The sequence below is a fragment of the Erythrolamprus reginae genome, chromosome 10 (genome assembly GCF_031021105.1).
Source record: "Erythrolamprus reginae isolate rEryReg1 chromosome 10, rEryReg1.hap1, whole genome shotgun sequence".
Lineage (NCBI taxonomy): Eukaryota > Metazoa > Chordata > Lepidosauria > Squamata > Dipsadidae > Erythrolamprus > Erythrolamprus reginae.
In genome coordinates this window covers 17,969,725-17,995,036 of record NC_091959.1, presented here as the reverse complement: position 1 = coordinate 17,995,036, position 25,312 = coordinate 17,969,725, and the positions used below count along the sequence as shown (strand labels likewise).

General features: G+C 53.1%; 1 protein-coding gene across 1 annotated transcript; it reads right to left on the bottom strand.

The window, feature by feature from the left end:
• Nucleotides 1-9,372: 9,372 nt before the first annotated feature.
• Nucleotides 9,373-22,739, bottom strand: SKOR1 (SKI family transcriptional corepressor 1). The gene is made up of 8 exons (XM_070762104.1): nucleotides 20,733-22,739; nucleotides 17,832-17,931; nucleotides 17,032-17,139; nucleotides 14,703-14,774; nucleotides 12,754-12,828; nucleotides 12,171-12,245; nucleotides 11,997-12,062; nucleotides 9,373-9,470 (listed from the first exon to the last, which is right to left on the bottom strand). Exons 1-8 carry the CDS (start codon nucleotides 22,737-22,739, stop codon nucleotides 9,373-9,375), a joined length of 2,601 nt encoding a protein of 866 aa, XP_070618205.1.
• Nucleotides 22,740-25,312: the final 2,573 nt, after the last annotated feature.

Here is a 25,312-nt window from a genome sequence, read left to right as displayed (position 1 = left end):
ATTTCAGCTTCCTGTTGTTGTTTTTTAAATAAATGTTGTGGTTAGCGCTGCCCCAGCTCCTGCCCCAAGGAATGTGCAGGTGGATGTGGAGGAAACATCCACATGCTGCAGGCCTGTTTTGCTCCCGATGGAATCTGCTGACGAAGCCTCCCCTGACCAAGGAAACTGAAGGATTATTACAAGAGAAAATGAGGCCACCTGTGGTTGGCTGGGGCTGCTGTAATTAGTGCTACAGACAAAAAGAAGACCGTGCTGGTTTAGCCTCGTGGCAGTTCATCTGATTCATTGTTTCATCAAGATCGTGGTTTTTGTGCTGTTCAAGATTGTGGGCGGACTTTCTGGACTTTAGAATTGGACTCAATTTCCCAGTTATTGGGTGAGCAATTGGATTGCATTTAACCTGTGCCTTGTGTGTACCAGAAAATCCCTTTGACATTTAAAAAGGGAGCTGTTTCTGTTTTTCTGTTTATAAAACTTTTGGGTTTTCCTTTTATTGTGTGGTATGTATCTTCCTGGACTAATTACCCTGTAATTACGGGCAGTTGAAACACGCCGGCAGAACAAATAAATAAATAATTTCCTCATATTCTCTGCCTTCAGCTACATCCTATAAGCCAGTGTTTCCCAGCCTTGGCAACTATAAAATATCTGGACTTCAACTCCCAGAATTCCCCACCCAGCATTTTCTGCTAGGTGGGCTGCTAGGGTGGAATGTGCTTGCCCCCATGGCTCTGAGTGCTAGCGGAGTCCAGCACAATTATGCTACTGTACCTGGGCAGGTAGCGAAGTCGTGCACCTGTGGCACACCTGCATATCAGTGCATAATTTTACTACCTGCTGAGGTGCAGTAGCATAATTGCACTGGACTCCACTTGCTCTCAGAGCCACGAGGCCGAGCACACCCATTCACCCATTCCACCTGAGTAGCCCACTTCCGAGCATCCTGTTTTCTATCTGCTCGCATTGTGATTAGCCACTACAGGGTGCGTTCCAAGAGCAATGCAATTGAATTTCCTGCGCATCTCCTATTGGTCGGAGTGGGATCGAAGCACTTGGAGTAGGTGGGGCAGGACGCTAAGCTTTGCCATGAAACTGGTCTCAGTGCTCTCCAAGCTATGGAACCCGCAGGACGTCAGTTATTGTAAACCTCTGCGCGCCGACCGGGTCACGAAAAAAATGGAATCGACGATCAAGCAACGTTACGTGATTAAGTTTTGTGCTAAACTGAAATGGAACCTGATTATTTGGACAACGTCATTGCTGGTGATGAAACCTGGTTTTTTTAATACGACCCAGAAACAAAACACCAAAGCTCTGAGTGGCATACCGACCAGTCCCCCGGGCCCAAAAAGGCAAGAATGAGCAAATCAAATGTGAAAACAATGCTCATTGTCTTTTTTGACAGTAAAGGAGTGGCCCATAAGAAGTTTGTTCCTCAAGGACAGACAGTTAATGCTCCGAGTTTGCGGAGAGGGGTGGCATATAAATCCAATAAATCTAATCTAATCTAATCTACCTACTATGTGGATGTGCTGGAAAGACTCTGAAAAAGGGTCATCGGGACGAGAAAAGACATCTCTGCTACCTGGCAACTCCATCACGACAACCCGCCTTGCCACAACGCACTACGAATCCATAAGTTCCTGGCCAAATACCAGGTGCCAACACTTCCCCACCCCCCCTATAGTCCTGATGTCGCCCCAGCAGACTTCTTTTTGTTCCCTCGTATTAAGGCAGCCCTGAAAGGAACCCGTTTTTCATCCGTAGAAGAGATCCAATCAGCCGTGATGAAGACCTTGCGAGAGGTCCTCAAAGATGCCTTCCAGGGTGCGTATCGGTCATGGCAGAGTCACTAGAAAAAATGTGTAGAGGCCCAAGGACAGTACTTTGAAGGATTTTAAGTGTTTGTGCAAATTTGTTCAATAAATTACTAAAAAAAAAAGTGCATTACTTTGGAATGCACCCTGATGTATGTCGGATCTCATCAAACCATTTTAAGATTGGCAAACAGTGGTGGGTTGCTTCCAGTTCAATCCAGTGGTAAAAACCAGTAGCTCTGATGGTGGGAACTCTGCCCACTTGCCCAGGACACTTCTGTGCATGTGCTAATAAAGGGTTGGCAAACCCCAGTTAATTATTTCATCACCATCAGAGTCATACACAATAATTTGGAACTATGGATCTTTCTCTATTTACCTACATCAGTTCTAGAACATAATTCTAAAAGCCTGGTACGAAATTAACAAATATAAAGAGGAATTACCTGGGGAAAATGTTCAATGGAAACAGGGAGATTTAAGATATTTATACTAATTAAGACTATTACTTTTTTTAAAAAATTAATTATTAATTAAAATAGGCAACAGAATATGTACATAGTACCATTATACAGATTTGCATCACACTCGTCCATTTTTTCTTTTTGAATGTTTATGTTTTGTACTGTTTGTTGTATGTATATATGTATGTAAATAAAATTTATATAAAATATTTTTTTTAAGTCTGAGGTCTCTAGCCATCCTAGTGCTCATTTATAAAAAGGATAGCTGTGAACTGTGAGTGGTGGCCTGCAGGTGGCGCTCTGGCCTCACAATTGGGAGGCTGTGAGTTCAATCCTAGGTAGAGGCAAATATTTCTCTCTCTGGGCATGATGGGTGTTGTGGTTAGCTCTGGCCCAGCTCCTGCCCCAAGGAATGTGGATGTGGATGCGGGGGAGACATCCACATGCCGCAGGCCTGTTTTGTTCCCAGTAGAATCTGCCGATGAAGTCTCCTCTGACCAAGGAAGCGTGAGTGATAGGGAAGAGGGAAGTTTGGCAGACAGCCCAGGAGGAGATCAATTATCTTTATCATCCCTGGATTCTGAACAAGAAATAATGACACATCCACGCATGCGTAGAATGATGCATAGGAGACAACAACTGAAGGATTATTACAAGAGAAAATGAGGCCACCTGTGGTTGGGTGGGGCTGCTGTAAGTAGTGCTACAGATAAAAGTGCAGCCTGGTGTTTTAGCCTCATGGCAGTTTATCTGATTCATTGTTTCGTCAAGATCATGATTTTTGCTGTTCAGGATTGTGTGTGTGGAATTTCTGGACTTTATTTATTTATTATTTATTTATTTATTAGATTTGTATGCCGACCCTTTCCGTAGACTCAATTTCCCAGTTATTGGGTGAGCAATTGGACTGCATCTAACCTGTGCCTTGTGTGTACCAGAAAATCCCTTTGACATTTAAAAAGGGAGCTGTTTCTGTTTTTCTGTTTATAAAAAGTTTTGGCTTTTCCTTTTATCGTGTGGTGTGTGTCTTCCTGGACTAATTACCCTGTCATTCCGGGCAGTTGAGACACACTGGCAGAACAATGGGAATATATTTGCTGAACAAAACTCCTCATTGGCGACCGGAAGGGCATCTGGCCTCTAAATGCTCTGCTAGCTCCATTCCGTTGCTGAGACTCCACCCATCATTAAAAGATGATGACGATGATGATGATAACTGTGAACTGTCTGCTAACTAGCTGTACATCAGCCTTCTAAGCCTAATAAGGGAGCCCTCTGCTATAGATCTCTACAGCCAATTGGTTGAGTAGATGAACTTTGAGCCTGCGATTGGCCGGTGGGCAGGCAGGCATTAGAGCTGGATCTTCTATCCTTCACTCTGTCTAATGCTGCAGTACTGAGGCTAAGAAATACTAATTTAAAGGAAGCTCTGCATTATCCATCACATTCATTGATTTTTAGGTCTACATTTACAGAGGGTGGACAAAAGAATGGAAACACTTTGAAAATCCAGATTTGGAATCCAGACTTGTGAAGCTCCCTTCGAACAGTTTTTGTGGAAACTGGGCTCTGTACGTGTCTATTGAGCTCTGCAGTGATTTTAGGAGCTGCGGCCTTGCGATCCGCTCTAACAATTCGCTTTAGAGTCCGACGGTCTCTCTCAGACAACTTCCGACTTTCGACCAGACCTGTGCTTGGCTGAGGACGTTTTCCCTTCTCTTTCAAAAGCAGTCATTACTTTTGAGACACGACCTCTTGAAACGCCAAACATTTGGACACTTTCTGTTACACTAGCGCCTGCCATTCGAGCACCAACGATTTGGCCTGTTTGAAAGTCTGAGAGGTCTGCCCTTTCTAGAAGGTTATAACCAATTTCCTTAAATTTCTGTTTTTAAAAATGGTAGTTTAAAAAAACATATCAAATAACAGAAATAAAAAACAAACAAACATTAAAATATGTCAAGTTTTGATTGATTTGAACATGTTCAAACATTACGATGCCAAAAAGTCAAGTGTTTCCATATTTTTGTCCACCCCCTGTAATTTCATTTCCAGAACGTTGTGGGATAAACTCACATTCGCCTACCTATGATGTTAATGTACAGTGTTCCCTCGATTTTTGCGGGTTCGAACTTAGCGAAAAGTCTATATCACGGTTTTTCAAAAATATTAATTAAAAAATACTTTGCGGGTTTCCCCCCTATACCACCGTTTTTTCTGCCCGATGACGTCATATGTCATCACCAAACTTTTGTCCACCTTTAATAAATATTTTTTAAAATAAACTTTAATAAAGAAACATGGTGAGTAATAATCTAAATGGTTACTAAGGGAATGGGAAATTGCAATTTAGGGGTTTAAAGTGTTAAGGAATGGCTTGTGATACTGTTCATAGCCAAAAATAGTGTATTTACTTCCGCAACTCTACTTCGCGGAAATTCAACTTTCGTGGGCGGTCTTGGAACGCATCCCCCGTGAAAATCGAGGGAACACTATATACCTTTTTTATTGGTATTCCTGAGCAAAAGTTGACCATAGTCAGTGGTGGGTTCCTACAGGTACGGTCAGGTACACAGAACCAAAAACCCAGGTAGCATGACCGCAGGGAGGCTGGAAATCTGAGGACTGGTTTCAAATCCTTTTGGTCCAGCACCGTTGCAAGTTTGGACGGTCACTAAAGAAGTAGTTGTAACTCGAGGACTACCTCAAAGAAGAAGAGGGAATCAAATTATTCTCCAAAGCCCTGGAGGGCAGGACAAGAAACAATGGTTGGAAATGAACCAACGAGAGAAGCAACCTGGAATTCAGGAGAGATTTCCTAACTGTGAGGACAATTAACCAGGGGAACAGCTTGCCATCAGAAATCATGGGCGCTCCTTCACTGGAGGTTTTTAAGAAGAGACTAGACCAGTGATGGCGAACCTATGGCATGGGGGCCACAGGTGGCATGTAAAGCCATATTTGCCGGCACGCAAACCACTGCCCTAGCTCAACTCCAACATGCATGTGTGTGCCAGCCAGCTGATTTTAGGCTTGCACAGAGGCTCTGGGAGGGCGCTTTTGGCTTCCAGAGAACCTCTGGGGGATGGGGAGGGTGTTTTTACCCTCCTCCGCTGCCCTGAAAGCCTTTGGAGCCTGGGGAGGGTGAGACATGAGGCTACTGTGCCCACAAGAAGTTGGGAAACAGGCTGTTTTTGGCCTCCAGAGGGGCAGACTAGATGGACCATGAGGTCTTTTTCTGCCGTCAATCTTCTACGTCAGTGTTTCCCAACCTAGGCAACTTGAAGATATCTGGACTTCAGCTCCCAGAATTCCCCAGCCAGCATCCGCTGGCTGGGGAATTCTGGGAGTTGAAGTCCAAATATCTTCAAGTTGCCAAGGTTGGGAAACACTGTTCTAGAGGGCCCAAAAGGCTCGTGTTTTGCCCTCCTGGGGCTGCAAAGGCTTCCCTGGAGTGGGGAGAGTGAAAACGCCCTCCCCTGTCCCCCTAGAGGCTCTCTGGAAGCCAAAAACGCCCTCCCAGAGCCTTTGTGCGAGCCAAAAGTCAGCTGGCCTGCACACACATGCATGTTGGAGCTGCGCTAGGGTAACAGCTCGCGTGCCAGCAGATATGGCTCCACGGGCCACCTGTGGCACCCGTGCCCTAGGTTCGCCATCACTGGAATAGGTTGAGCAGAGGGGTGGACTAGAAGATCTCCAAGGTCCCTTCCATCTCGATTGCATTCTACCTGCAGGACGAGAGCCTCCCTTGGGGTGTAGGTTTAACTCTAGGAATCAATCCTAGCAGCAGTCACAGCACCACTTTGGACCCCAAGTCAGTTCAAGTTAATTACTTGATTAAGATCCACTCAGATTAGGATTGCCCCCTCCTCTCCTTGCCTTTCGTAAGCTTCTTAAGACCCACCTCTGCCATCAGGCATGGGGGAATTGAGACATCTCCCCTGGCCTATATACTTTATGCATGGTATGTTTGTGTGTATGTTTTATTTTTAAATTAGGTTTTTTTTAGTTTTTTATTATTAGATTTGTTACCGTATATTGTTCTTATTATTGCTGTGAGCCGCCCCGAGTCTACGGAGAGGGGCGGCATACAAATCTAATAAAATAAATAAATGAATAAATAAATAAGGTCCACTCAGGGGACATCTGAGCTGGGGAATGTCGTTTCCAGAGCATTTGGTCCTCAACTCTGATAGGAGGATCATCCCCAAGTTGCCAATAAGAAAGTTCTTTCTGCATGCTCGCTGATGTAAAAAAAACAACAGCACATAACTCAAAACAAACAAAGGCTCGTCTGATAAACACAGAGCACTGAATCGTGGTCCCTTCTTTCTCAAAGTCTCCAGGTGAGCAATTGGACTTTAAAATACACACCTGCCTTTGGTTCCAAAATCGCTCTGCTCCCTCCCCCGCCTACTCCGGGGGTCTCCTTTTCCTGCCTCCCCGTTGCCCCCACCTCCCAAAAGGGAAAAAACCTGAATACAGTCTGCAAAGATTTGGGGCTCTGGAGCATTTGCTTTTACAATCCGAAGGGAATTTGTTGTGAGTCGCCCTGAGTCTTTGGAGAGGGGCTGCATACAAATCTAAACAAATAATAATAATAATAATAATAATAATAATAATAATAATAATAATAATCATAATAATCATAATAATCATAATAATCATAATAATCATAATAATCATAATAATCATAATAATCATAATAATCATAATCATCATAATCATCATAATCATCATAATCATCATAATATTAATAATGATATTAATAATAATTTTTATGATGATGATGATGATGATTATTATTATTATGGTTATTATTATTATTGTTGTTGTTGTTATTGTTGTTGTTATTATCATCATCATCATCATCACCACCACCACCACCACCACCACCACCACCACCACCACCACCACCACCACCACCACCATTATTATTATTATTATTATTATTATTATTATTATTATTATTATTATTATTATTATTATCATCCTTTTGAAGAAAGCCCCAGATTGGGCATTCCGGCTAGCTGTTCTCCAGATGCCACAGCTACAGCGGCGACCACCATCCCTGGAGCTCCCCATCGCCCCACCCTCACCTGGGACAACATCCATCACTTGGACGGAGGAACTCACCTAGGCCAACCATTCAGTGTAGCCAGAGGTGGGCTGCTAACGTAGACCGGGGACGTGTGCTCTGAGTGCTAGCGGAGTCCAGCGCAATTATGCTATTACAGGTAGCAAAATTGCACGTGGAAATGCAGGTGCGCCCGTGTTTCAGCGCGGTTTTTTCCTTAGCAGCCCACCTCTGAGTGTAGCCCTCCCCCGAAGCCCCTTCCCCAGCCCTCGGGAATGCAGAGATCCAACAGTTGTCCAGGAAGAGAAACACAGCCCTTGCAGTCTCGGATCTCGGGAGCTGCTTAAAGGGCGGAGGAAGAGGAGGGAACGAGGAAGTCTCAGGGGAATCCCCCCTTTTTGGGGAGTCTCAAGACCCGCCGGCGTCCCAGCCTGTAAGCTAGACCCTCTGAATCGGCCCGGCAGCCTCCCACGGAAAGCGAGGGCAGGGGTAGTTCTACTCCAGGATTGACCCCGCGCCGCAGACAGGACCCCGCTCTCCTTGGACCCAGTCCTCTGGGGCGCCCCTCCTTTGGATCCAGTGCCGGGCAAGGTCTCGAGCGGAGGTCCCGACCTGGAGAGGCAAGAGCAGAAGTGGGCTCGCCCCCGGGGCTCTGAGTGCTAGCGGAGTCCAGCGCAATGATGCTACTGCACCTGGGCAGGTAGCGAAATCGCGCGCGGACACCCAAGGGCGCCACGGGACTCAGAGCCACGGGGGCGAGCACAAGTCCCCGTGCCACCTTAGCAGCCCACCTCTGGGCAGGAGGGTCCGGCCAGGCTTGGGGCGGGGGCGCCAGGGAGTGTTTGAGCCTGATCCTGCGCCGAGGCTGCCTTCTCTCCCCGACATTTTCTGCTCCTGGTGGGTCCGAGGTGCGGCGAGTGGTCTGGCCGGTCCCGGGCCAGGACAGCGGGCCCCGCGCAGCTCAAGCGGAGGCGACTGCCTGGCAGCGGGGCTTTCTTTCAAAGTCGGTTTTTATTAAAAGGGGTGGGAGCCGTGGGACAGCAGAGCGGGACTTTCTCGGGGCGAGCCTCCCCCTCCCTCCGCTCCGAGGGGCGGGCGGAGCCTCCGGGGTCCCTTGGGGAGCCGCCCCGCCTTTAAAGTGCTTCGCTGCATCGACCGTTTGCGGGAGGGAGGGAAGGAAGGAGGGAGGGAAGGAAGGCAATGTCCCCTCTAATTTTTTTCTGGTGTGGGCGGAAAAGTATAGTGTCTGAGCGGCAGTCCCTTCGGGACTGGGCGGCACTCTTTCCCTCTCACTTTTTCCCTCTTGGCTTCTGGGCAGGTTTGAAAAACTCTGAGTTGATGGTGATTTTTAAGTGAGCGATTGCTCACTGCTCAGCTTAGAGGGAACTATGAAGGAAGGTAGTAAAGAAGGAAGGAAGGAAGAAAAAGGAAGAGAGGAAGGAAGGAAGAAAAGAGAAGGGAGGAAGAAGGGAAGGTAGGAAAGAAGGAAGGAAAGGTGGAAGGAAGGAGGGAAGGTAGGAAAGAAGGAAGGAAGGAATAAAAGAGAAGGAAGGAAGGAAGGTAGGAAGGAAGGTAGGAAGAAGGGAAGGAAGGAAAGAAGGAAGGAAGGAAGGAAGGAAGGAAGAGTCGAGACCGGCGGGGGCGAGGAAGGAGGGGGACGCAACCGCGTTGCTAGCCATTGCACGTCGCCCCTCGGAGGGGACCTCCGGGCGAGCCCTTCCCGGCCCCCATCTGGGGAAGAGAGAGACCCTCGCCCCGGTCCTCGCGAGCTTGCTGAGTCTGCCCCCTTTGCCCGTCCCGTCCCGGCCCTTCGGCAGTCTCGCTGGCCTTCCAGGTCCCGATCCAATCCGGCGCCACTTCTATTTACACGACGACCGGGAGAGAAGTCCGTCCCTCTGACCGCGCTCCTCCTCGGTCTATTTACAAGCGTCTCTGCTGGATGCGGTCCAGGCCTCGCATCTCGCCGGCGCCCCTCCCCGTCCAAGGAGTCCCCCGAGGGAGGGGCCGGGGGGGCTCACTGGGGCAACAAGGGGGGCTTGAAGGAGCAGTTGCCGGCGCAGTGGCGAGGGGTCAACATCTTGCAGGAAAAGTGGTGCAGCGCATCGTGGGCCTCTGCGAGGGACAGGAGAAGAAGGGGGGGTCGTCACTCCCCGCAGGCACCGAGCCCCCCCCCCGAGCGCCCCTCCTCTTAGCAGCCCGGTATTCGCCCGCCCTCCCCCCCCCGCCTGCCCGCCCGCCCCCCTTCCCTGCAACAGCCGCTGCCCGGGCCGAGCATCCCTCCAGCAAGATCAATTACTGTATTCGTTATTTATTAATTGGACATGTATGCCGCCCCTCTCGTGGAGTTGGGGCGGCTCACAACACATCAGTAAAAAACAACATACAATAACAAATCTGATCCAAATAATATAAATAACGAATCTAAAAAGTCCCACTCTGCTGTCCCACGGTGCCCTCCCAGAGTCTACGGAGAGGGGCGGCATACAAATCCAATAAATAAATAAAAATAAATAAATAAAATATCGGATTCTAAAAAAGCTAAAACATTAAAACTCATTCTTTCAGATTCAAAGCACAAACATACCACACATTCCTTGGCCAGAGGCTGGGGTCTAGTGACCCCAAGCCTGGCGGCTTAAATAGGTTTTAAGACTCTTGCAGAAGGCGAGGAGGGTGGGGGCAGTGCGAATCTCTGGGAGGAGATGATTCCAGAGGGCCGGGGCCTCTACAGAGAAGGCTCTTCCCCTAGGCCCTGCCAAGCGAAGTTGTCTAGTTCAGTGTTTCCCAACCTTGGCAACTTGGAGGTATTTGGACTTCAACTCCCGGAATTCGCTGGCTGGGGAATTCTGGGAGTTGAAGTCCAAATATCTACAAGTCGCCAAGGTTGGGAAACACTGGTCTAGTTGATGGGACCTGGAGAAGGCTGACGCTGCGTGCACCATTTTGCTACCTGCGCAGGTGCAGTGGCAGAATTGTGCTGCACTCGGCTAGCATTCAGAGCCACGGGGGCGAGCACACGTCACTCTTCCACCTTAGCAGCCCATCTCTGCCCCCCCCCCCCCTCAAAGTGAGTTGGGCCGACATCGGATTTGGCAACTTTTCTTCCCCGGGTGAGCGAGGTTGGTTAACTGGTCTCCTCCCCGGGGCACCTAAAAGCCCCCCCACCCAACGTCTTACAACTGTTTCTGCACAAGGGGCTTAAGGGGGTGAATGCTAACAAAGTGCCTAACTCGGGAGTTGAAAGGTGGGTTCCTGGGGGCTCTTGCAGCTGGGCTTTTTCCTTGCAGTTGAGTTTCGTTACTGTCGGGTCGAAAGCCACCCTGTGGAGCTAGAGACTTTGGCCTGCCACGGTAGAATAGTATTAGGGGATCTGGGAGTGGTAGTTGCTCTAAAACAGTGGTTCTCAACCTGGGGGTCGGGACCCCTTTGGGGGTCGAACAGCTGTTTCACAGGGGTCGCCTAAGAATCATGGGAAAAGACAAATTTTCCAGGGTGTTAGGAACTAAAGCTTCTATTCTGGCGCCTTGGAACATATTTTTACAATCCGACCAATCAGGCGTTGACAGTGGGGGTGTCCCTCTGACCTTCCTGCCAATCAGCTTCAAGCTCTATTGGGAGAATTGGCGCTAGACTTATGGTTGGGGGTCACCACAACAGGAGGAACTGTATTAAGGGCTCGCGGCATTAAAAAGGTTGAGAACCCACTGCATGAGAGGGATAGTTCCTAGCCACAACAAATCCAAGGTCATCTTAAAAGTCCAAGGTCATCTTTTGTTCTGCATTAAGGGAAGTAAAGAGGAACCCCTGCACTCGGACTGGTCCTCGTGATGAACTTGTGGGTGTGGGGATGGGGGATGAACCTTAACCTGGGTGGGGAACTGGAAGGAAGTTAGTATGGAGATTGGCAAAGGCGTGACCAACGTGGCTCTGTTAATAAATGGAACCTTGGGTGAGAGAATTGGATTAGAATCTAATTTACACTGCTCAAAAAAAATAAAGGGAGCACGCAAAGAACACATCCTAGATCCCAATGAATGAAATCTTCTCATTGAATACTTTGTTCTGTACAAAGTTGAATGGGCTGATGACAAAATGAAATTGACTGTCAATCAGTGTTGCTTCCTAAGTGGACAGTTTTATTTGTTTGTTTGTTTGTTTATTGATTGATTGATTGATTGATTTGGATTTGGATTTGGATGCCACCCCTCTCCAAGGACGAGGTGGCTCACAATTTATACAAAAACCCCCAATAATAAATCAATCCAATCCAATTAGTATACATAAAAACAATGCTTAAGAAATTCTAATTTTAAAAGACTCCCATTAACATTCACAGAAGTTTGATTTACTTGCAGTTATATTGTGTTGTTTAAGTGTTCCCTTTATTTTTTTTCCCAGCAGTATATTTCCCAGATGCTATTTGGGGCGCTGACAGTTACCCAACTAAACCGCTAGCACTTAAGCAGGTGAGTCAAAGGGCAGGCAGGTGACCCAAGGCTGATGCTGAGGGCGCGGGAAAGCTTAGCGGCCCCCTGAGGTCCCTTGGCCTGGCCAGGAGGGCCGGGAACCAGTTCTGCCAGCTGCTTCGGGCCCTGCGAAACGCCGTCGCTCTCGGGGGCTCCCTGGAAAGACACCTACCTTTGAGCTTCTGCTGGATGGCGTAGCGGGCCTTCCGTTCCTGGTCCAGCTCGTTGCAAAGGGTATCTGCGGAGGACAAGAGCGGCTCGGGCGGGGCCGGCAAGGGAGTGGCCTCTCCGTGCACCCCCCTCCTCCATCCCCCTTCCAGCCCGGCAGCCTCGCTCCCTTCCTCACCCCGCACGATCTGCAGCTGCTGCACCATCTCTTCTCGATAGGCCAGCTCGCGCTTCATCTGGTCCTGGAAGTTATCTGCGGGCAGCGAGGAGGGGAGGGGGGCATCAGGATGGAGGTGACAGGCAGTGGCTCTGAGTGCTAGCGGAGTCCAGCGCAATTCTGGCACTGCACCTGGGCAGGGAGCGAAATCGCACGTGGATACGCAGGTGCGGCGTACCTGCGTATCCACGCCCGATTTCGCTCCCTGCTCAGGTGCAATGCCAGAATTGTGCTGGACTCCGCTAGCACTCAGAGCCACAGGGGGTGAGCACAGGTTACCTTAAGCAGCCCACCTCTGCTGTTGCTCCAGGATGGGTGGGAGGCCCCATCTCTGCCCGCGTCTCCGCCCAGGAAACCAACAGAGGACCAAGAAGCCGAGGCCTTTCCCCCTCCGGACTTCCCCTGCCCGCCGTCCCCTCTCCGAAGAGCCTCCTTTTCGCAACCCGGCAGGCAGGATCGGTGCCACCCAGTGCAGGCCCGTTTGGGGGAAAAAAAACCCCGTCTTCTGGAAGAGACCGCGAGAGGAAGGAAGGGGTGGGGGTACCTTTGAGACTCTGGAATTCCCGTTCCAATTTCTTCCTGAGATCCATCTGCTCCAGGAGAAGCCTTTGCAGCTCGTCTGTTGGCGGAGAAGGAGGAATAATGGCAGTTTGGAGGGTGTGTGTGTGTGTCAGGGCGAGGTAGATCTGCTTAAGGGGTCCCTGAAATCGAGGCCTCTTTCCATGGAGGAATTAGAAAAGGCCTCCTCCCCCATTCAAGGGGAAATTTACTGCTCCAAAAAATAAATAAAAGGAGCCTTCAAATAACACATCCTAGATCTGAACGAATGAAATACCCTCATTGAATATTTCATTTGCACAACTACTCCATTTGCATGTGAAATTGACTGTCAATCAGTGTTGCTTCCTAAGTGGACAGTTTGGTTTCACAGAAATTTGATTTACTCGGAGTTATATTCTGTTTTTTAAGTGTTCCCTTTATTTTTTTCCCCTGAGCAGTATATAATTTTCACTTCCCTGTAGAGATGCATAAGGACATTTGTTTATTTGCACAGACGGGGTCGCCAGCCTCCCAGGTCAATTGACCTCAGCTGATCTTGAAAAGCCGAACAAGTTTAGAAAGATTTAGGTGAGGATGGGAGACCACCTGTAAATGCTATAGCTGGAAGGTAGGTTCTAAAAGAGGGGATTTCCCCCTCCTCCCCCCCCCGTCAAAATCCAGTGTCGGTTCCCTTCCGAATGATGGAAACTACCAGGAGCCCCCCTCTCTCGGGCGAGGGAGTTTTGCATTACAGGATGACCTCACTATAGTCTACTACTCTAGCTAGAAGATCTCCGTTTCCAAATAAATTCTTTTTTCCCCTTTCTTAGACTTTGTGGGGGCTCCTTTCAAACGCGAGTTGTATCCCAGGGAGACATAACTGACCAGGCCTGGCCTTCATCGGCCCCTGGTAGGACAATCCGAACAAGCCACCGGCTCCAAAGACTGCCCCACTCCGGACATTCATTATTATAGCAATAGAGACACCACCACCCTCCCCAATAAATTTCTATGAGGCCCGAGCTGCCAACTTCCCCACCATCCTAGAGCTGCGATAGCCGGTGGGACAAGGAACCCCTGCAAATACGCCCTACCACCCATGTCCTGCGGGGACCCCACGGATTCCTGCTCTGAGCCTCCAGGCTCAGCGCTTTCACGACTCTCTTTTCTCACAGTTTGCCCCCCCCCCCTCCTTAAACTGCGCAGCCACAGAGCAGTGGGAATGCCAAGATCCTTTAAAAATGAATAAATAAACCCCTTGACTTCAGTTCGACTTGGGATGACTTCAGGGGCATCTTCCAGTTATGGGAGTTCTGCTTGTGGGGTGTTTCGTTGAGATCCTAAATTTCACAGATCTCCGGGTGGTCTTCTATCCTGAGGTCAGAAGCCAAGAGCCTCTGCAACCTAAACTGAAACGCTGGAGAAGGCGCCCGGATCAAGCCCGTCGTTCAGGCGGACCAATGGATGCCTCCAGCACAGTCGGTATCCTGAGGCTTCCTTGGGGCAGAAAAGCCGCTGACTTAAAGGCAGGCGCAGCGCCAGAAGGGGCTGAACCGCGGAAAAGCGGGACTGCGCGGAATCCTTTGGGAAAGATCCCCTCTCCGCCTCCTGGTTTGGAAGGGCGGCCTTGGATTCTCGCGGTGACAAAGTCGCTTCCCTCCCTTTTCTTCAGAGGAGCCCCCGCGCAAGTGACTGGCGCTGGGGGGGGGCAGAGGTGGGCTGCTAAGGTGGTCTCCCCCCGTGGCTCGGAGGGGTAGTGGAATCCAGCGCAATTCTGCTACTGCACCTGGAGAAGGGTGCCCCTGCGTGTCCCCGCGCAATTTGGCTACCTGCCCAGGTGCAGTGGCCGAATTGCGCTGGACTCCGCTAGCCCTCCGAGCCACGGGGGGCGAGCACCTTAGCAGCCCACTTGGGGGGCCGGGGCTACCTCCATCCCAAAGCCCAGGCCCTTACCTCTGGCCAAAGCGCCCAGGTCCTTCTCTCCCAACGGGGTCCCAGTGACGTCGAGGATGGTCACTTCCTCACCTGAGAAGGAAGGAGAGAAATCCCGAAATTCGGTCCCGCCCTGGACCCCTTTTCCCTCCTCTTCTCTCCCGAACCCCCCCCCCCCCCAAGAGGGACACACCCGCTTTGGTAGGGCCAAGAGGTCCCTTTGCCTCCCCAGGGCTAAAAACGGGAAATCCTTAGAGGAAGGCTGTAGATTCACGTGAAATCTAGTTCACGTGGGGATAGGCCGTCATTAGTCCAGGCCTCCCCCCCCCCCCCCCCCCCCCCCAAAGCAGGCCTAATGACTCCTGGAGAACCGAATCCCGCCTTTCATTTATTTTGCCTATTCTCCTTCGGGCTTTCCCTACAGTGGTTGACGCTGGATTCGAACCTATGGTTTTGCTAGATCCTATTAAAGGCATTTTGCCCTTTCTCTTGTTGACATAGTTTTGTTGTTGTTGTTTTAGTTTGTAGGGCTTTAAATGACTTTTGGCATTTGGCGCGAGGAAAGACGGGATAAAAACGAAGAAACTAAGGTGGATTCTAGAACGACTCTCGCAGAGATGAGGTGGAAAAGTGAGGGGTGCTCGCTCCCATGGCCCGGAGCGCTAGCGGAGTCCAGCGCAATTCTGCTAGAGCACCTGGGCAGGTAGCGAAATCACTACCTACCCAGCTGCACTAACAGAATTGCGCAGGACTCCGCTAGTATCAGCGCACCTGCGTGTCCGCGCGCGATTTTACTACTTACCCATGTGCAGTCGCGTAATTGCGCTGGACTCCGCTAGCACTCATTGCCACGGGGGCGAGCACACGTCACTCTTCCACCTTAGCAGCCCACGTCTGGGTGGATCCCCGCAGTTCTCCCTCCCCTCTTCCCCACAGCCCGGCCCTGTCCCTCGGCCACCGACACGCAAAACGCAGTCTCTTTTCTGCATTTCAAGTCCCCCACTCAACTAACCTCAGGAATACGCGAGCGAACCAGGGAATCTAGAAAGGTAGATTAGAAGATTGTCGGCAGAAAAAGACCTTATGGTCCATCTAGTCTGCCCTTATACTATTTCCTGTATCGGTATTTTATCTTAGGATAGATCTATGTTTATCCCAGGCATGTTTCAATTCAGTTCCTGTGGATTGACCAACCACGTTTGCTGGAAGTTTGTTCCAAGCATCAACTGCTCTTTCAGTCAAATAATATTTTCTCACGTTGCTTCTGATTTCCCCCCAGCTAACCTCAGATTTTACCCCCTTGTTCTTGTGTTCACTTTCCTATTAAAAACACTTCCCTCCTGAACCTGAATCTTATTTCACCTTGAACAGATTTGTCTGCAGAGAGGGGTGGCATACAAATCTAATATAATAATAATAATAATAATAATAATAATGATGATGATGATGATGATGATGATGATGATGATGATGATGATGGTGGTGGTGGTGGTGATGATGATGATGGTGATGACGACGACGACGACGATGACGACGACAATAATAATAATAATAATAATAAAAAAATAAAAAAAAAACCACGTTTCGGTCATGTCCTTAAATGTTTCGATCTAGACGGATCCCGGCATATTCCATCTCCCATCATTCCCCGACAGCGTGGTCAATGGAACTGGCAGTCCTTTAATAAGCTCGGGAGAACCCTCCCCCAGCCCTCTTTTCCACGCACAATGTCACCGGCGCTTAAGCAGAGTTCCTTCTTTCCTATGAAGGCAAGGTCTCTCTTCCCCCCTCCTCTAGCCGGAACTCGGGTGTCAGGCTGCAGAAAAGGCTCCGCGGCCGCTGGGGGGCAGATCTCGGACTCTCGGCATTGGGTGGCTGAGTTCGGTCTGCGCTTAACTGAACCTAGTTTTCTATACTGCTCAAAAAATAAAGGGAACACTCAAAGAACCCATCCCAGATCTGAATGAATGAAATATTCTCATTGAATACTTTGTTCTGTACAAAGTTGAATGTGCACAACAGCACGTGAAATTGATTCTCAATCAATGTTGCTCCCTAAGTGGACAGTTTGATTTCACAGAAGTTTGATTTCCTTGGAGTTATTGTGTTGTTTAAGTGTTCCCTTTATTTTTTTGATCAGTGCATTTTCAATTAACTGGGTTTGTTGGCTGCAGCCCTCGGCGCCTTTGCCACCATAGCTGCTCAACTTGGTTATCCTGACCAACTAGTCCCACCTCGACTGCTCCCCTTCGGTGCACCCCTCGGGGTCAATCTGGCCTTCTGCAAAGGCGGCCCTCTTTCCTCTCCCCCTGCCCTCAAGGGCCGATGAAGACCCTTCCCCCTTTTTTACCTCGCTCGGCGTGCGTCGGGCTGGGCTGTGGGGCGCTTCTTTGCTTCGGGGAGATTTTCTTGCTTTCCAGCTCCTCTGCGGCCGAGTGATTGTCTTCGTGCTCTGGGTCTTTGGAAAGCCAAGGAAGCGCTGTTGAGGACGCGGAGTTCGCCTCGGCCCACCGCATTTGAGTCGGCCGAGAAAGGACTCACCCACCGCCCTGGGAAGGAGCTCGCCGCCGTTCCAGGACCCATAAACTCCCCCGGCCCGCCATTCCCATAAGCAGCGTCCTGTCGCAAGCCTGACCCGAACAAATGAGTGTGGGTTGGGAATTGGGGGGGGGGGGGGGTTCAGGTCCAGGCCCGGCTTTGTTAGTGAGGGAGGGGGCGCTCCCTCTCCTTAAAATAAGGGCCAAGGGGCGTCCCCGGCTGACCCAAATCAAGAAAGACTCCTCTCCCACGGCCAGGCGGGGGTGGGGGTGGGCTGGTCCTGAAAGACCTCCGCTTCCCGAGGAGACCACGTCTAGCGGGTCTGGTGGGCTGCTTAGGGAGAATGGTGCCGTGTGCTGCCCCCCCCCGCCCCGTGGCTCTGAGTGCTATCAAAGTCCAGCGCAATTCTGCCGTTGTGCGCGCGATTTCGCTACCTGCCCAGGTGCAGTGGCAGAATTGCGATGGACTCTGCTAGCACTCAGAGCCACGGGGGCGAGGAATGTCCCCCCCTTAATAGCCCACCTCTGGGTGTGGGGTCCGGACCTAGGGCAGGGCCCCCGTTTTCCTTCTCCGTCCAGCCCCCCAGCTGTCTTTCCCGCGGCTCCTTCGTACCGTTTTTGTCCAGGGCGCAGTGATAGGGCGTGATGGACGGGCCGAGGGAGACAGCGGCTTTGAGCCCTTGCGGACAGTCTTCCCTCCCCGAAGAGTAGGCCTGCAAAGGAAAAAGACGGGAAGAGTTCGGCAGGGCACGCGACCCACTGAGCGACCCGTCAGAATTTAGCTTGGCTTCCCAGGGCTTCGGGGCGCTCAGGCGCAGGAATCCCCCCCCCCTTAATAAAACGAATCCAGACTCCGCAGCTCAAAGAGAGACTGAATTGGAGGCCGAGGGCTCTTCGGCTTTGCCCCCGAGCCGTTTTCAGTCGTTCGGTGGAAAGAAAAACCCACCGACCTTCCAATTCTTGGTCCTTCCAGGAAGGCTGGATTAGCCCAGAAGATGCCCAACTTAATTACACTGCTGGTTGCTCCAGAGAAAAAACAGTAACTTTCCCCGGATCCAAAGAAGTCTCGATTCTAAGAGCTCCTTCAGCATTAAAAGCCCCCTCGTCGCCCCCCCCCGTCCCACCCCCGCCGTGTCGTGACCACTACCAGCCAACCCCAGGAATCGTATTTCAATCCGCTCCAAGGTAAACTCCGGGTTTAGACTCTCTTCCTCTTTACATCTGCGGACCTGACTCCAAATTTCCCCTGTTCAAATGGGAACAGCGGGAAATTTGATGGATGTAGAAATTGGAAGCTTACCGTCTTCTGGACAAAGGCTGGGATGGCCAGAACTACCCGGAAATATATTTATTTATTTATTTATTTATTTATTTATTTATTTATTTATTTATTTATTTATTTATTTATTTATTTATTTATTTATTTATTTATTTATTTATTTATTTATTTATTTGTTTGTTTGTTTATTCATTCATTTATTCATTCATTTATCCATTCATTTATTCATTCATTTATCCATTCATTTATTCATTCATTTATTCATTATTTATTTATTTATTTATTTGATTGATTGATTGATTGATTGGTTGGTTGGTTGGTCGATTGATTTTTTTTAATGCCGCCCTTCTCCTTAGACTCAGGGCGGATTACCAACATGTTAGCAATAGCACTAGGAAATGGCCAGAACGGAGCTAAGGAGCTCCAATTCAGACACGGGAGAGAACTTTCTCTCTCTCTCTCACACACACACACAAACACATACAAAGAACATCCTGTAGGGAAGCTCCCTAAATACTTTTTTAAGGCCCCGATTTGGGCTGAAAAAGGCCCCATGGATCGGGCGCTGCTCTCGCCTTCCCCTCCTGCCCTCGGGTGTCCCCTGCGCTCTTCTGCTCCTTCGCCTCCTCCTCCCCTATCTCTCCAGTAGGCTTTGGAGCCGGTCCCCAGCAGAAACAACCCCCGCCTGCCCCCCCAGATTTCCATTCAGAGGTGGGCTGCTAAGGTGGAACGGTGGCTGAGAGTGCTAGCGGAGTCCAGCGCAATTACGCTACTGCACCTGGGCAGGTAGCTAAATCTCGCGCGGAAACGCAGGGGCGCCGTGGTTTCTACCTGCCAGTGAATGCTGGGTCACCCAGGAAAATCCCTCCACCCCCAAGATACCCCCACATGGCCAGCTAATGATTGCAACGACTCAAAAACCAGATTTCCAAGGCTCAATTATGGATTAAATCAAGGACTCCCTGTCCTGAAAAAGTTAAAACCCACCTGACAATTCCGTTTTCAATCTACGCTACCATCTGGGAAAGAAAACCTAGCATTAAAGCCAATTCATGCCTTGACTTTATTGTACTTTTGAATTGACTTTATTGTACTTTTGAATTGACTTTCTCCCCCTTCTTTATTAGTGACTCTCACCTCTTTTGGAATGACCCATTTCCTTTAATTAAATATATTCTTTCAACATTGTTTTCTAATAATTTCTAATAATTTTGCTACCTGCCCAGGAGCAGTGGCAGAATTGCGCTGGACTCCTCCAGCACTCAGAGCCACCGGGGCGAGAACACGTCCCCGTTCCACCTTAGCAGCCCACCTCTGCCTCCATTGCCCTGCCTGGCTTTTTCAGTGCAAGGCGATTAAAAGCAGCTGCATTTTAAAAGAGAGGCTGGGCTTCCTGCGGGGTCTCCAACCAGCGAGCTCACGGCCTTCAAGGATTCCCGAGGCCGGCCGGGGCTGGAGCTGATCGTGGTGCTGAAACGCCGCTCCGCCATGGCAAGTTAGAACAAACCAGTGTTTCCCAACCTTGGCAACTTGAAGATATTTGGACTTCAACTCCCAGAATTCCCCAGCCAGCATTCGCTGGCTGAGGAATTCTGGGAGTTGAAGTCCAGATATCTTCAAGTTGCCAAGTTTGGGAAACACTGGAATAAACTCACCAATTCGGCTGGGCCCGGGGAAGGAACACGCGGCGGGGAGGGGGGGGTTGTTCCTGATTCGACTGCTGGAGGATTTGCCTCAAACCCTGGGTAGGAAACCCTTCGGGGGTGGCGGCTGTGGACACCGTGTTAGTTGGGTGACCTTGGAGCCGCCACTCCAAGATAAGGCAAAACAATTCAATTTGGCTATCATCTCCTTCTAATTTATAGTGTAGATAATTTAAAGCTCTCTTTTTAAAAAACGGGCAAGAAAACGGCAGGGACGTCTCCAAGAAGTCCCAGAAGTCAACACTGACTCGACACACACACACAACACATTAGGGGACAGGCTTGTGGAGGGAGGGATGTTCCAGGGGATCTCGGCCTGGTGGCACAACCCAGCCAAAGGAGATGCCCACTTCATTCCCCAAAGGAGCAGCGAAAAGTGCGGGCCTCCCCCTGCCCCAGCAGCAGGAATCCCTGGCCGGCCTCCTTCGACCTGCTTTGGGGTTTCCCCCCTTCCTCTAGCGGCCCTTTGTAGAGCCTCCACCACTCGGCTTTCCAAGCGCCCTTTCCCCCTTCCCTTCCCTTCCCCACGCACCTCGTAGCCAGCCCGGCTGCCGGTCCTCTCCGAAGGCGTCTCCTCCGCTTCCGCCGCCTTCTCGGCTGCGGCCAGGCCTCCTCCCGGCGGGGCTGCCGCAAGAGCCTCGTCCGCCTCGGGCAGGAGCAGCTGCGGCGTGGGCGGGGAGGGCTGCCCGTCTCCGGCCGGCGCCTCTTCCTCCTCGTCTTCGTCCTCGCCGAAGCGGTTCGACTCCACGTCCACATCGGGCTCGCCCGCCGTCTCGTTGCCGGGAGAGAGGGAGCGGTAGCTGGAGCTGCCCTCACTGAGGAAGTCCGGGGAGAGGTAGCCTGGGCAGCCCCGCGGGCCGCCGTAAACCTCCCGGGTGCCGTAGAGTTTGGCGATGCTCTCGGCGTCCTTCACCACCGGGCGGAAGGCCGAGAGGTAGCTGCCTTTCCTGGGCAGCGGCAGGGGCGCCAGTAGGGCCTCGTCCCCGGAGCGCTCCTCCTCCCCGCCCAGGGCCGCCGCCGTGGCTCTGGAGAGGGCGCTGGGGCAGCGGTCGGCCTCGCCGGCGCCGGAGCCCTCCTGCGGGGTGGCGCTGCTCCGCTCGCTGCCCGACGGCTCCGAGCCCTCCAGCTCCACGTGGCCGCGGAGGCCCAGCGGTTCGGCGGCGGCGGCGGCTGCAGCGGCGGCGGCGGCAGCGACCACTACGGCGGTGGCGGCCGCTTTGGCCTGGCTCTGGGCGGGATAGGGAGGGACCGGGAGGCTCCCCGAGGCCGGCCAGAACATGGGGAAGGACGGGTAGACGCCGCCCTCCTTGACCCCGCCCGCGCCGGGGTGCTGGGGCGGCGGGACCGGCGGCTGGGGCGGCGGGGGATGCGGCGGGGCCCAGAACATGCCCGGCGTCAGGGCGGCCGCCTTGCCCGGGTCCCCGCCGGGCCCTCCGAGGGAGTCCTCCTGCTTCTTGGGGCACAAGCCGAAGGCGGCGGCGGGGAAGCCGTAGGGCGGCGGGAAGAGCGGCGGAGGCAGCTTCTGCAGCATCCCGAAACCTTTGCTGGGCACCGGGATGACCGGGTAGCTCCTCACGGCGGCCGCGGCCGGGCCGTGCGCCACCGCAGGCAAGCCCAGCGCCCCCCGCTCCGTCCCGGGAGGCTCGTCGGCCCCGCCGCTGCAGCGCAGGCTCTTGTGCACCGGCGCCAGGTCGGCAGAGGAGGGCGGCGGCGGGTGTAGGGCGCTCTTGGCCGCCGAGGAGGAGGAGCCGCCGCCGTGCAGGGAGAAGGTCCGCTTGCGGGTGCCGCCGTTGAACATGGCCTTGACGTCCTCCCAGGCGTGGCTGAGGTCGTCGGCGGCGCCCTTGTCGCTGAGCTTGAGGTGGCGGCGCCAGGAGTTGAAGTTGGCCGCGTCGGGCTGCGTGTACTTGGCGTCGGGCGTGCGGTGCGAGTGGAAGATGAACTTGTTGGGCGAGAAGTACATGCTGCAGTAGCTGCACTTGATGCACTTGGCGCGGGAGCTGTTGTAGCGCGCCGGGATGAAGCTGCCCCGCGAGCCCCAGGCGCACTCGTGCACCACGTCGAAGGCGAAGTTCTCGGGCAGCTTGGGCGGCTTGTGCTCGCCCAGGAAGGACTTGCAGAGCCGCTCGGCCTCGCGCTTGGTGATCATGCCGCAGCGGCGCGACGAGATGGGCATGGCGCCGGCCCGGCGCAGGATCTCCAGCTGCACCGGCGTGCACTGCACGCAGGTGATGCCCAGCGCCACCCGACGGTTGTGGATCTCATTGTAGCTGTAGTTCTTGAGCAGCGTGTTGGAGATCTGCGCCAGGCAGAGGCGCTCCTGCCCGTCGATGACCAGCGACACGATGGGCACGCCGTAGAGCGAGGTCTCGCCCACCTGGTTGGGCTTCAGCGGGCTGGAGCCGGCGTAGGGCTGCAGCTCCTGCTTGGAGTGAGGGGAGGACGAGGAAGAGGACGAGGCTGAGGACGAGGACGACGAGGAGGAGGAGCCAGACTCGCGCCCCGCTCCCAGCTGACTGGCGGCGGCCAGAGGCTCCATGGCTGCCGCAGGCGGCCCGACCCCTGCAAAGAAGGGGGAAGCGGGAGAGGCGCTGAGCGAGGCTCCGGCCGGCTGGACGGCGGGCCCCGGGGGAGGCAGGGCTGGAGCTGAGGCCGCCCCCTCCCTCCCTCCCTTCCCCCGGGGAGTCTTCCTCGAAGCTCTCCCGGCAGAGAAGGACGGGCGGAGGGGCCAGCCCGGGTTCAGCTTCCGAGGAAGACACCCGCGCCCTCCCCCGGCCCAGCTCTTCAACCGGAGGGCACCGACGCCTGACCGGCCGGGCTCCCCAGGGGCCTTCCCTTGACCCCGGGGGCTCCTTTCCGCTTTCTTGGACCCGTTTTCAAAAGGTGCATTAAAAACTCAAACCACCCATTTTGTGAATTGTATTTAAGCACCGCCGGCATCCTGATCCTTGTTGGGTGGAAGCGGCGGCGGCGGCGGGGGGGCAAGATAGACAGCGGAGGCTGCCCAGAGGGAGCCTCGCCGGTGGGTTGACACCCGCAGGGAGTTGCCTGGCGGCTGCCGCTCTTCTCAACGGCCTCGCTGAGGTTTAAGAGCCGAAGCAGGCTGCTCGGCCGGCTTTAGTCCTAATCCTGCCTTCACGGGGCGTGAGGCGCCTTGACCCTCAGCTCCGCGTCCCTCCTGCGCCACCATCGCCCCGTCCACGGCCGGCCCAAAACGAGCCCGAGCGCGGCGGTTCTCAACCCCGCAGAAGGCCGGGGAGCCGATCCTGCGCCTTCCTTGCCTTTTCAGCCCGCGTCCTTCTTTGGAACTTTCTCGCCTCTAAATCGGATGAAGGGCTCGGTGGAAAAGCGGGGGAGCCGCTGCGGCTAATCCGTTCCCGCCGCTCCTCTAAGAGCTTTAGGGAGACGCCAAAGCCTCCTTAAGCGCCACCGAAAGTCTCCCCCGGCGGCCCAGAAAAGCCCGAGATGGCCGGGATTAAAGGGGGAACGGCAGGAAACCGCCCGGGCCTTCGTGCCGCTCACAAACTTCCTTTTCTCCCTTCGGACAGGAGCAGCCAAGCGCCGTCCAAGCCTCGCCAGCAGCCTCCTCCTCCTCCCGCTGACCTCTCGCTCCGAACCTCCCCAGAAGGCGCCCGAACCGAATCAACGCCGGGCGGTCCTCCCTAGGAAACTCACCCTGTCTAAACCTGACATCCATGCGGGGCGGGGGCCCTGAATCTCCTAATCGGATCTCTACACAAATTCTATGCGGAGAATTTATGTTCGAATCCCCGTTTTGCCCCCTTTGGAAAAAGTAACCCAGCGCAGCTTGGGAAGCCCGGCGCCAAAGCCGAGAAGCAACGAAATCAAAGGAAAGGAAACCTTGTCCGGCTATGCGAGGCATCCTTAGAAAGGGGGGAAGAAGCGGAAAGGGGGAGGCGGACAGAAAAACCTCCCTTTTGCCCGGGGAGCCCACGGGAGCCTCTCTTCGCCGCCGGGGAGCCCTTCCTGGATGGCCCGAGAGCTTCCCAGCGCCGAGCGGGGGTGGCGGGAGGGGAGAGGAAGGAGGGGACCCCCCCCCAGCTGCGCCTGCCCGGGGCCCTAGCTTACCGGCGGCGACGGGCGCTTCTCACTCGCCCAGATCCACAGGCGAGCCCGGCAGAGGCGCGGCGGCGGCGCCTTTCATGGAGCTTCTTGCCGGCGGTCTCCCGCCCGTCGCCTCCGTCCGCGGCTTTGGCGAGGCGGGCGGGCGGTTGACCGCATGGCTCGGCTTTAAAAAAAGGAAAAAAAAGAAGGAGGGGGCAGGAAGGCAGGAGGGGGGGGGAGAGGCGGAGGCGGAGGCGGAGGCGGGTCCCAGCCTTCCTTGGAGCCGCTGCGCTCCCTCTCCTCCGCCGGCAGCGCAACTCTGGGCGGGCAACACCCACTTAGCACCGTTGCGCGAAACGCCGCCGGGACGCCTGTCAATCATCCGGTAGGCAGTCAATCCAAAGGCAGATGGGCTTCCTTAAGAAAAGACAGATTGCTGGCGGAAGGAGGGGCAGCGCGGGGAGGGGGCAGGAGGAGGAGGAGGAGGAGGAAGAGGAAGCGCGCAGCAAGGAGCCGCCGGCAGCGAGAAGGTAAGAATCCCCGCTGGCTGCCCACCTTTCCTTTCCTTTAGTCGGACCCACTGAAGGAGCCTCGACCCAGCTCGGCTCAGGGATCGACCCTGCCCGAGATCGAACGCGCAAAGCTTCCTCTGCTACCCCCGCCACTCGGGACTGGCTCAGGCCTTCCTTACAGGGCGAGAGGCGAAAAAGGAAAGTCCGTGGACGGAGGGGCGCTTAGGTTCCCCCCGCCGGAAAAGGTCCACTTCTATAACCAAACATATTTTCATTTGTGTTACAAATGGAAATACGGAGAGGGGCAACGAGGGCCAACCAGGCGGTGGGGGCCAAGACTGCCTTCTCTGGGGCTGCAGCGGGATTCGGCCTCTCCAGAAGGTGGGTCTGGGCCCCGCTCGCCCGCGGTTCCGTTTACAAGCCCCGGGCGCCGTAGACCACCTACCGTTCCCACTTTTCTTCTTCTTCTCTTTCGCCCTTTTCCTTTGTTTCTGCTCTCTTTTTTATTTTATTTTATTATTATTTTATTTTGTTT

What these genes read in the sequence shown, in the direction of transcription:
- SKOR1 (XM_070762104.1), bottom strand. Translation starts at nt 22,739, where the DNA reads ATGGAGCCTCTGGCCGCCGCCAGTCAGCTGGGAGCGGGGCGCGAGTCT. An exon ending in CCTGGGCGCTTTGGCCAGAG is followed by an intron (nt 12,829 to 14,702) that starts GTAAGGGCCTGG and finishes CTCCGCCAACAG; the next exon opens with ACGAGCTGCAAAGGCTTCTC. An exon ending in CATCCAGCAGAAGCTCAAAG is followed by an intron (nt 9,471 to 11,996) that starts GTAGGTGTCTTT and finishes TGTCCCTCGCAG; the next exon opens with AGGCCCACGATGCGCTGCAC.